This window comes from Ailuropoda melanoleuca, chromosome 9 (assembly GCF_002007445.2).
Source record: "Ailuropoda melanoleuca isolate Jingjing chromosome 9, ASM200744v2, whole genome shotgun sequence".
NCBI classification, from domain to species: Eukaryota; Metazoa; Chordata; class Mammalia; order Carnivora; family Ursidae; genus Ailuropoda; species Ailuropoda melanoleuca.
In genome coordinates this window covers 71,043,306-71,056,074 of record NC_048226.1, presented here as the reverse complement: position 1 = coordinate 71,056,074, position 12,769 = coordinate 71,043,306, and the positions used below count along the sequence as shown (strand labels likewise).

At 36.2% G+C, this 12,769-nt stretch overlaps 1 protein-coding gene across 49 annotated transcripts in view; it reads right to left on the bottom strand.

Annotated features, from left to right (window-relative positions):
* Positions 1-12,769, bottom strand: part of RIMS2 (regulating synaptic membrane exocytosis 2) — a 611,447-nt gene that overhangs the window by 195,128 nt on the left and 403,550 nt on the right. For 40 of the 49 annotated variants that reach the window (XM_034668421.1, XM_034668424.1, XM_034668464.1 and 37 more), the window contains 2 exons: positions 1,585-1,764; positions 580-689 (listed from right to left, as the gene is read on the bottom strand). In XM_034668421.1, coding sequence (XP_034524312.1) covers positions 580-689; positions 1,585-1,764 — 290 coding nt within the window. The remainder of the gene's footprint in view (positions 1-579; positions 690-1,584; positions 1,765-12,769) is intronic. The other 9 variants (XM_034668422.1, XM_034668425.1, XM_034668433.1 and 6 more) reach the window with 1 other exon arrangement.

The window sequence follows — 12,769 nt, the reverse complement described above, 5'->3', positions numbered from 1 at the left end:
CTTTAGCTAAGAATTTATAGATGTTTGGGGAGTATGCTCATCTGTGTATAAGCAAATAGTGCTTCTTATGCAAAATTTTGAAAGAATTAAAATATCAGTACAACATGCATCTTTCTTTGTATATTCATGATTACCTTTTTTCTGGTACTCCAGTTTTGAGAAGGATCACCATTGTTGTGCATCAGCTAACCAGTCCTTTGCAGTGTGTGAAAATTGATTTGGCTAGTTACTAATAAACTTTACGTAACTATCAACAATCACATACACTTAGTTGCAGCAAAGAAATATCATCCAACTGCTTAAGAGCATTAAGTTTACTTTTTAAAATGCATTTATTCAAATTTTGAAAATGTGCAAGAGCAATAACAGTAGGTTATTTTACCTCCAAATATTACAAATTTTAAATATAAAATATAAAGCATTTATAAATATATTGATAAATATAACTACTAGCAAATGCAGCTAAGGCGTTCAGTTAACAAAAGAAGAATACTAACACAAAGGTAGTAAAAAAAAATCTTGATTCACCTTAGCTTCCATGTGTATTTCCTACATGACATAATTAGAAATAAAACTTACTTCTCTCCAATGTTCCCTTTGGCGGGAGTTGTGGAAGTTGTCGGCCCCTTCGTCCTGCCACTGGAGTACTTGATGGGCTGGTCTGGACAGACCCAGTACGAGGATGAGACCTACAAGATACACCATTGATGCTCATTTTCAGTAGGATGAATGGAATAATTTGAATACATTGGGTTCATATGATAGCTGTGCAAGTGCAATTTTAAAGGAGGTGTAGCTGCTGATTAAAAGGTTAGGAAAGTAGGACAAAATATGGATATTTGAATGATTGTCGTAAGATGTTTCTACTTTTGTGTCATATGCATACATACACAGATACATGCACACAAAATCCTACAGTAACGTCCATGGAATTGTTCATGTAAATTAGTATTCTATCCATACAAAAGCAACAGGAGAGTTCTGCAGCTCAAAAAATAAAAGGCAATGTTTTACATTTCTTTCTACCAGATTTCAAACTCTCAACACTAACCTCCCTCCCTTGATCCAAGGAGATTTTTTCTCAGGCTTATATTAGATATCCCTTTATTAGAAAATATCTCATGAAACTACAAATGAAACCCTGAACAATTCAAAATTCAACTAAAGAAGATACTGGTTAATACATACTAGTATTGATAGAAAGAAACAAAAATCTACTTTTAGCTATTGTCATTATGATGATTATTCCAAAAGTGATGTCTAATGGACACAAACAATTTCTCATTCTGTAGGAGAAGAGCATGAGAGTTATGAGGTCCATTATGGGGGGATTTACCCAGGACTCCTGATAAATGAGAAATCACAAAACAAATGTGGTCAGGACAGTTAAAAACAAATTACAATGGTAGCCACACACTATTATATCCGCTGAATATAAATAGTGTGCTTACACTGAAAAGGTTAGTATCGATTGTTACTAGTGATCAGCCAAGGATGATAGAAGAGACCATTTAGCTGCTGGGAAAATAAATAGGTGTGCTGGTGGGGCAAAGGGGAGGTTAGTCTGATTGATTTATCTTTCACCTCGATAAGGCAGGTGAAGGAGGGGCAGATCTTCCAGTCATTAATGAAGGCATCGACCTCATGAGGTTTGTATCAGGACGCTCAGTGGATCTGGAGCGGGTGGTGGTCCGCTCTAGGAGAGGCCGTTGTTCTGTTGATCTGGATCTGTGATATGGCTGTCTATCTGCTGCTTCACAATTCCTGAAATGTTAGTCAAAAAGCAGCTCAGTTGACCTTTAGTGCCCTTCTGCTATTTGGTTAGGATGCATCAAATTGATTTTGAAAAAGGTCATTGTTTAAAATTATCGAATTTGTAAAAACATACTCTGAGCATTTCTCGCTACACTTCTTCAGAATTTCTAAGGAAACCCAAACCTGCCTTTACCAGCAATTGCCACTGAAGATGATAGGAGTTGCTCCGTTATCATTAATGACAAACGAAACTGCCTGTTTTCCAAAATGAACTCCCTAAATGGAACAGGTGAAATATGTGAAGTATTCTATTTCAAAGAATTCAATGGCTTTTTCCTAACATTTTCAAAAGAGTGAAGAAGACCACATGAGCATTAATTCTAAAGCCCTAAGGCTTTCGTTAGTATGGCGACTGAGCTATAAAAAAAAAGGCTTTCGGCACATAGTATATTGATGCACCCAAACATTCCAACAGAAGAATCAAAACGTTGTAAGAAAACACTGCAACTTTGCAGGCTGTAGCCAGATTTAAACACACGGTCCACAAGAAAAATCACAGACAGCTGGTTGATCAGCCAATTTATGCCACCTATCTCAGGGCACTTTAGCAATGCCAGCGAATACAATGCAGAAATGCATTAACAGATTGAAGTAGTAATGGTTCTGAAACAATGTTTCAAATCTCTTTGACCACAAACAAGACAAATACCAAACTTAATCCTTGTTGAAAGAAGCGTACTTGAATTTAAGGAACCCATCATTATTGACTTTTGTATCCCTGGCATCTAGCATGCTTTTAACACCTAACACGTGATCGATAAATGTTTTCTAACACCAGCCCCACCATCTGGGAGATAACCCCACGAACACTAATTTTGGCTTGAGAGTTCCAAAGTAACACATACGGCAAATTATACGTCAAATCAAACTGTGACCTCCCCATCTAGTTGTAACCACAGAAACAGAAATGCTTATATTATGGACTGTAAAAACAAGCATTAGTCTCCTCCAAGACTAATGTAAACAACTTCCACTTTACCTCTAAGTTCTCCCAATCTTATTTTTGATAATGAAAAATGTGGGCAAGTAAAGAAAAATAAGACAATAAAGGACACAACTTCCCACATGTAATTAATTATATGGCATATAATTTCGGACCAGCAGTCATGAGATTAGGAAGTGAATGCTGGGTTTATTCTACAATATATCTTGTAATTCTCTTACACTTTAAATTCACAAAGTAATACATATGTCAAATAATTTTTTAAATATTTTAAAATCCATGTGCCACGATATGATTGATTTCCTAAGATAAATTTAGTATGTTTATGTAAGTATATACAGGATATGTCAAAAAAAACTGACATATACAAAGTGTAAAGACATGTACAATATTCAATTACTTTCAAAGAGAGATATAAAAAAGGGAACCTGATGGTATAAAAAAAATCATAATTCTATTTTTGTACCTGAAAAACTATTTGAAAGAGAACACTTTTCTTTAGAAATAAATGTGCAAAATAGTTTGTTTAACGTTTTTAGTGTACATATCTTTTATATAGCTTCATCACAGTATATAAGCAGAAGCAAAGGGATATAGATATATATAGATATCTATATCTATCTATCTATCTTACATTCCTTAAAACCTATTTTTTTGGAGAGTACCAATCTTTACATTATTTTCAGGTTTCCCATTATCTTTTTTTTTTTTTTTAAAGATTTTATTGATTTATTTGACAGAGATAGAGACAGTCAGTGAGAGAGGGAACACAAGCAGGGGGAGTGGGAGAGGAAGAAGCAGGCTCTCAGCAGAGGCCTGACGTGGGGCTCGATCTCGGAACGCCGGGATCACGCCCTGAGCCGAAGGCAGACGCTTAACCGCTGTGCCACCCAGGCGCCCCTGGGTTTCCCATTATCTTGATACTACACTTATTATATGACATGCAGTGACAAAATTTTGTGGAATGTCTATGACTACCCCAGCAAAAGGGAGGCTACTCTTTCATGGATTTATGCAAAATTTGATTTATTCTGATTCTGTCAAGTAATTTTTCCAAGTGAAAACTAAGACGTTAGGATATACACTTTGACTTCATTGACACTATATTTTAAATAATTGAAATACATGATTGTGAGTGAAATCCAGAGAATTATTTCAAATTTGTTGCTATGTCCTTAAAAGGCTACCGTTACTTACAAAGCAAACAGGTCACTCTTTAGGAAATATCCCTTAGAAAAATTTCTCTTTAGTGGAAAAGTTGTTTGAAGACTATGTCAATGTTTTAAATTTTGCTTCTATTTCTTCTCTGCATATTCATAAATAATATGAATTATATGATTTCCATAGTGTGAAAGGAAAATTGGTTAATATGTGAAACACAGACACACACAAAAAACCCACAGTAGAAGGTAGCAATTTCCTAAAATGTCACCACAGTGAAGGATGATGAAAAGCTACCATATTTTAAACTTGGATAACACAAGAGAAGATCAACACAGGCTCCTGTCCCCACCGTTGGGTAAGAATAAGCCTTAATAAGAACTAAGACAATTACTGAGACAATGCAAAGCAGCAATGCCTAAGTCTTACTTATAATACCCAGTCTCTTAGCAGGAATGATATGAAAAACTTGACAACTTCCACCTAAATTCTTAGTGAATTTTAGTTTTAAGATAAGAACCTAAAAATAATTAATTTTGAATGGTAGCAACTGAGAAGTGGGAAATATGCATTTACAAGACATAAAATATTTCAGTGACTACCTTGGGTTCTTAAGTTGGGGTCTCTATTTCAGTGTAAGTAGTTTTCTTTGTAACTCCACTTAATTTACTTTTTTACTATATGCATTTTAAAACATTCTTCCAAAAAGGATGGCTATAGGTTTTACAAGACTGCCAAAGGGCAGGCCATTTAAAAGGTTAGGAACCATGCACCTATAAAATTAAATCTTTCTTAGGTAAATAATCTTGCTGTCTTTTAAAAAGTGATATAATATCTAGTGATTTATTATCTTTCATAGTTCTGCTTTTTAATAAATAGTTTATACTTTGTAACATATGTGTAAAATAGTTCATATTTTTGCATGTATCATTTACCTGGATAAATACCGATTACTGCTCTGCATTTTTGGGGGGCTCCTACTCAAGCTGTGAGCATTTGCAGAAGATCCTGTTTAATAGCCCTTCCACAAACACACCTAATCCATCTTGACTAATAGTACTGTAACAAGAGCCAGTATTGTAATAATTCAGCTGTAAAAGACTATAATAGCACAGGAAGAATTTGAGCTGAGGATTTCTAAGGGAAAAATAATTTTATAATCCTCTAGTGAAGTTGTCCATTTTGAGTTTTTTCCCCTCCACTATAGCTGCTCTTAAAAGATTTTTTAAATTTCAGGTAGCTGGCACAGCATTCTACTTAATTTAATCACCTTTGCTCTTTACTTTTCCTATTCTCAATTACAGCACAAGGGAGATATGCAATGTAACAGGGGAGAATAGGGCAGTGGGCCTTCTTTTCTATAAGCACTGACATTCAACCACCACAGTGATTCAACTCTGTAACAACAAAAGCTCAATATACAGCATCTCTATAGGTTTGATAAAAGAATACTAAGAATACTCAAAGAAAGAAAGAAAGGAAGGCAGGAAGGCAGGAAGGCAGGAAGGCAGGAAGGCAGGAAGGCAGGAAGGCAGGAAGGAAGGAAGGAAGGAAGGAAGGAAGGAAGGAAGGAAGAGAAAGAAAAAAGAAAGAAAAAACAACCACCAGCACAATGCAAAATTTCAAAGTAATATGCAGATATGAGTGAAAATTATCCTAGAATGTGACTCAGAACTTAAACAGTCTATGATAAATTAGACAGGCTTATTTCATATTTAGGTTGTAGAGATGCCATAAGCAAATGTAACAGGTTTTCTTAAAAAAATTAATTTGTAAAAAGTGAATCTATTTAAGAATTAGTTATTCCTTTTTTTTCCTTTTGATAAGGAAATTATTTCTCTAACGCTGAAATCTTAAATTAAAAAAATTTTTTTCAATGTATCTCTGAAGGACAAGAAGTACATCTCTGGTTTGGGGCAAGAAATGTCTTCCTTGTATCCACATTGTGTAATACAGTAAGCTGATTAACAGCAGAAGCATTATAATTTTGATAAAATATATTGAATGTCTAGAGATTTTCTGAGATTAACTACGTAACTGAAGAAATAAATACAGGGTAAAATTTTAAAATTAGACATTTTAGGGTAATTAATAAAATATATATACATATTTATGTAATATAATAATTTAAATTATATGACTCAACTCTATAATTTTCACGTTCATTATAAATTACAATATACAAGTTTAACCTTTTACAAACTCTAGTTTATATTACTAATTTAGTATTGCTTCCAAGGTAAAGAGAATTGCAAGACACAAAATACTCACCATGGAAATCATGGTAAATAAATAAATAGATACAGTGTACAAATAGGAACATTTTTATTATTTTGGTGGAAAATAGATCAATTTATCCTTAGGCATGATAGCATCTCTTTACAGAACATTCCTGCTCATTTAAATGTAAATTCTGTATGTTAGTTAAAAGTGAGTTTATTAAAAAATAATAGCAGTATCTAGTGTCAGCCACAGTAACAATCTATGATGTGAAAACAGCACTAGTACACACAGTGAGGTGAGAAAGCAAGACACTTCTAATGCAGGAAAACATATTACTATTACCCATAAGCCTATTTGATCATCAAAAAGAGAAGTGTTTTCATATCTAGAGAAGTATGTTCTTAGAAATAGTATTATAGGAGACCGCAAGAAGAAAAGACTAAATATCTCAATTTCCTGAAGAAAATTAGGGACAAATGCAATACTGAAAAATAAAGATATATTGTATTATTAAATATGCACACACAGAAACATAAAAGATGTAAATGTCTTGAGGATATTTTGAGTATTCTATTAAATATTTATAATTTTCATTATTTTTTACATCAAAACATGACAGAAACAAAAGCACAGATATGCAGGATTATTTACTCGGCAGCAATTAACATGCAGCAAATTAATATATCTTTAAAATATATTTTTTAAAATCCTGAGATAATAGAATTGCCATCTCTATGAAATTTTTACTTTACTGAATAGATAATTTTCATTGTCAGTGGATGTTAAAGTTTAACAACATTTTGTCAATTGTAAGAAATTAATGTTATTCCACTGAGGTACGAGACCCCTACGCTTTCCCTTCCTGGGTCCTCAAATTTTCCATAAAATAACAAACAGTTTAAAGATGTATGTCTAAAGGACCAAATTATGCATTATTACTGTAATATATGTATAAATGTGATGAGGCTTGGTCCTCACACTAGAATGCTATTTCAACAGTTTCACCAAACAATTCACTAACCTTCCTTTGTTTTGCTAGGCTTACAGGGAGAGTGGAATGGGTATAGTACAATTATCTCACCCATGCTGCTGCCAGCTGCCCTTAGCTGCCACTTCAAGTCATCCCCAATCACACAGTCAAACATGGTAGTCAGAGGTTTAATTCCCCCAACACACACAGAGACACACACACACACACACACACACACTCACACGCACACACACAGCCTGACACAGCAAGAAGCATGCACATTTTCGGACATAAATACTGCCTCAGTCACGACTGATGATATGATGCCTAATAGTCAATAAAACATGACTAGAAACACCAAAAAGCAAGGAAAATAGGGCCCACTCTCAAGAGACAAAGCAATCTACAGAGTCAAACTCAGAGATAACACAGATGTTGGGATGATTAGACAGGGAATTTCAAATAAGATAATTGATATACATATATTTTTAAAGATTTTATTTATTTATTCGACAGAGATAGAGACAGCCAGTGAGAGAGGGAACACAAGCAGGGGGAGTGGGAGAGGAAGAAGCAGGCTCACAGCAGAGGAGCCTGATGTGGGGCTCGATCCCATAACACCGGGATCACGCCCTGAGCCGAAGGCAGACGCTCAACCGCTGTGCCACCCAGGCGCCCCAAGATAATTGATATATTAAACACTACATTAGAGAAGATGGACCACATGCATGGAAAGATGGAGAAGTTTCAGCAGATAGGTGGAAACCATCAAAAAGAGTCAAGTGGGAGGCATGTGGTAGAGAAGGGACACAATGTTCTTGGGGGTCCCGGGCTGGGGTGGATTGCGGGTGTGATGGAGGAAACTCTGGAGCAGCACTTGGCAGACACAATGAAGATCTGCCCATTGTCTGAATCCTGGGCACAAGTTCATAAGGACTTAATCTGGACTGCTGTGGGATCCCGTCAGATGAGCATGCCGGGTGATATCTGTTCTAGCCCCTGACCCCACTGACACTCCTGTGGTATGCCTAGATCAGATAACAGGAATATTGTTCTCCAGAAACATGATGGTACCAGTGGCCGTGCACAACAAGGCTTCTTGATGTTTTCTATCAAATTCTCCAGCAGCCTGTCATCTAACTGAATTCTACCTATGTTAATTATCTTATAAAGCTACTGGAGTTCCAGAAGTTAGGCCATTCGTTTCAAGTGCATTAGGCACTTTTCTATTCATTTTAGAGTAAGCGTTTTTACACTCTATGGGCTGACTTATCAAAATACTAGTAAGGAAGGGCCACATTTTGAAGCAGCAGGTCCAGGTCATGTTGTATACAGAATTTTGTCACGTTCAAGAAATCAGGTTGGTGGGTGGGGGTGGGGCGGCGGCGGAAGAAGTCAAATAGAAATGCTAGAAATACAAAAGTAAAATATTGCAAAAATAGTAGTTAGAAAATTTTCCGCAGGGCGCCTGGGTGGCTTAGTCGTTAAGCGTCTGCCTTCGGCTCAGGGCGTGATCCCGGCGTTATGGGATCAACCCCCACATCAGGCTCCTCTGCTGGGAGCCTGCTTCTTCCTCTCCCACTCCCCTGCTTGTGTTCCCTCTCTCGCTGGCTGTCTCTCTCTGTCAAATAAATAAATAAAATCTTTAAAAAAAAAAAGAAAGAAAGAAAAGAACATTTTCCGGGACTCAGTTTATAGGGGTCTTAAGTGTCTGGTTAAGAAGTTTAGATAGGATTTAATTTTCAAATAGAGTGACCTAAAGCTCCTGAACAAAGGTAATTTTCAAGTAAATGAATTAAGAAGCTGAATTCAGCAGTAGTGTATGGAATGAATTAGAGTCAGAAAAGGCTAAATTGTAGTAAAAGGGGTGAAAATAGAGACGAAAGTATGGATGACAAACACTATAATTCACAATGTACAAAATATGTAACATGCAGTATACAGAATATACACAATATACAGAATTATACAAATAGACTGTTATGGTTAGAAGGAATCACAGAAGTCATATAATCCAATCTTTGTCATTTTAGAAATAAGCAAACTAAGGCTCATGGAAATTTGGACACGTCACACAAGTAGATGTTTTCTGAGCTGGAACTAGAATCGAGCTTTCTTGATTCTAACGCCTGTTAACTTGACTGAACTATAAAAGTTTTGATAGCAGGGACTTTTTTTCCCCCTCTCAAACATGTCTGACATCACCATATGAATTGAATGTAGAAATAAACAAACCAAATAAAAAACCTGAAATTCCCAGCCTCCAAAATGAAATGATGATCTATTTACAGAAATAAAAGGATTCTAGGGGGGAAATGATAGTAACTTCAGATTTGAACTTAGATTTGTGAGGGGTGGAAGAATCTTCTGTCCTGATGTCAATCAGAGAGAGAAAACTGGCCTTCAAAGGAGAGAGCTGTACTAGAGATACAGTTTGAGAAGTCACTGCATAGTGTTACTATTTCAGTGTTGATTGATTGATTCATTATTTCAATACTATTTACTGCATTCATATTATGGGCCAGGAACTATACCAGCTATTGGAAGTTTATGTCAAAACCACAGAGATGATAGAATATGGCTCAACACACAGTCAAAAAGTTGAGGACATGAGAAAAAGAAGAAAAGGAGACAGAGAATAGTCAAAAGGTAGAATGAGAACCAGGATAATAATGCATTAGAGAAACTTAAAAAAAAAAGCAGTGATTAATAATGGCAGGTACAAAGAGGCAACACAGATATATATGTATAAAAGCCGTGGTAAATAATAACCATGGAGAAAATGATTTAAAATCAAGTGCTGGAGGCAGAGGTCAAACCTTAGAGGGTTGAAACTTAGGAGCTGATGAAGGAGTGTTGGAAGCATACGTAAAAATACATACTCCAGAAACATGACTTAAAAAAGAGAAGTGAATCATACTCAAAGTAACTTTTCTGTGGCAGAATAGAAAGAAGGTATTATTTACACTTCATCAGTAATTCAAGAAGAAATGAAATCATGAAAATAAGAGAGACTGAAATGCAAGAGAAACAAGAAATAATCAGTGAAGAAAAATTCCAAAGGCATTAAGAGAGTTTACAGTCAGAAACACAAATAGAAGATACTTGTAAGAGAGAACAAAATTGGTAACAATGCAAAGAAATTAAGACAAAAAGGAAGGTAGCTCAGGAAGTATGAGTTACTTGGATTTGATCAAGTCTCCTAAGGGCTAAGGGCTCTCAGTACTACTTGCCAGAAACAGCTTACATTCCATACAGGAATCTCCTTCTCCCTGTGACTCCATTTTGTCAGAACCCTTTCTCTAACTGGGGTCTTAATCGTGACCCCAGATACCCTGACATAAAACCATTCGCTGCCTCTCTTCAAACTCCATGGCATCCCTCAACACGACTCTAGACCTAGCTCAGACCCTTCCCAGAACCTTACTCAGTTCTAGCACCCAAACAAGTCCCAGTTCTGGAATCAAAACAACTTATGACAAATTTTGGATATTTGAGGTAAATCACTTCTGCTCAAGCATCTATTCCCTGTCATTCTTAGGTTTCATCCCTGTCATTCTTAGTTTTCAAGAAAAGAGCAAGCTCAATTGCCCCTGACGTCACCTCTCTAAATTCTTCATCTCCTGTACTTTCTTCTATATCATTTTAATCTCCCCTGAGTCTCTTAGCTGTATTTTCAAAAATCCTTATCCATCATTAACAAACTTCCTTGTATCAACAAGGAATGTTTTCATTCTGCAGAATGATTTCTGCATATCCCTGCCTTAAATAATATTCAGCTCAACCTCTGCTTAAAGGGTAGCTCACATCAGCAGAAGCTGCTTATTCCTTCATACTTCACAGCACTCAACTTAGCTCGAACATCCATTAAAAATTCAGGTTGCTAGTATCTGTCCAACTTGGAATCATTATCCCTTAATCATTGGTAATTTGGGGAATTGGTTGTTAGCCATCTTCTTTATCCTAATTCCTACAGTAATACTAGGAGATTTTTAGTGCACATGCAGAAAACTGTTCAATAAGCTTGAATTACAAGATCTTCAAAACTTCAATGATCCTCACATTTTTCCTGCATTACCTTCAACCCCAAAATTACCATGGATCTTAGAATCCAGTGAAACTATTTAAATTCAGAAACACTAAATGCCAATATCTCAAATTCTGATTACAATAGTTAATTCTGCCAGGTGTCTCATAGTCTCACTCCCACTTCATTGGATCCTCATTTGATACTTTTTGTTCCTTGATGCCACCAATTCCTAACAGTATTTATCACTCCCTTTGCCTTCTTTCTTTACCCATTCTAGACTCCTATCATTGATCATATGACCCACTCCCATATCAACACTCAGATTGCCTTCTTTTTTTTTTTTTTTTTTTAAAGAATTTATTTATTTAATTTGACAGAGATAGAGACAGCCAGCGAGAGAGGGAACACAAGCAGGGGGAGTAGGAGAGGAAGAAGCAGGCTCATAGCGGAGGAGCCTGATGTGGGGCTCGATCCCATAACGCCGGGATCACGCCCTGAGCCGAAGGCAGACGCTTAACCACTGTGCCACCCAGGCGCCCCCCTCAGATTGCCTTCTAACCCAACCTTTCAAACATTCATCAGAACCCCCAAATTGGTTCAATGCCATAATTGGATTTCTCTACATCTAGGCAACTGGGTATAGTTTAAGCAAAACATACATTCATTCAGGTTGGCACAAGGCAAATTCATGGCTTCCAACTTCTGCTGTGCTGGTATCACCAAGAATCTTTTTATTTTTACTTCATCAGTTCCCATCACTTTTTAACCAATTACCACTTTAAACTTCCTCATTTCCAATCAAACATCACGTTTAATGTTGGGCCTCCCGACTCAAGAATTTGTCTCAAAAATCATCACCATAATCTTGATGTACAGCAACAATAAAATTGAGCCTATCGATCATAATTACCTTCAGTTTAACAACTTTTTCTAAAAACTTAGTTTCAACTCTGTCACCTATTTTCTTCCTGTCTCAAAAGGAAACAAGAGCTTCTTTCTATTTACAAACTCTGTGTGTTTAGCCCAATCTTCTGCCCTAAGACCTTTCTAACAGTCATCCTCTCCTTCTGTATTTTTAATCTAACTTTTCCTAAGGATCCATTCCTCTGGCCTAAAAACTCATGACATATCTCATATTCCAAAGAAAGAAATCTACTTTGCTATCACATTCCCCTATCCAGTATTTCTTCTCCACACTCAGAGTGCATCCGTTTTCTTAGCCTCAGGTCACTGCACACCTATTTTTTCCACCACCCTCTTCTGAAATCATCATAGATGAAGTCACCAATGACTCCTCACTTGTCATTGGGCATTTTTCAGTTGTTATTTTTCCTGTTGACATTATTTCTTCCTGCTTTAAACTCCATTCTGTTAGCTCTATTCTTCTCACTCTTCCTTCTCTAGGTTTCTTCCTTTATCTACCACTTAAATGTTAATGTTTCCCAGAGCAGAGAAAAATAAAGCTTGGCCTTTATTTCATGGGTTGTTTCTCCAATTGATTTCACTTTAATTTTTGTAGCTACTTAGTGTTATTAGTGAACATACTCTCAAATTACTCTATATAGCTCAAACTTCTTTAAGTTACTCCTTGCTAGAAGTTTCCTTAACTCTCTCAGTAATTCCAGAA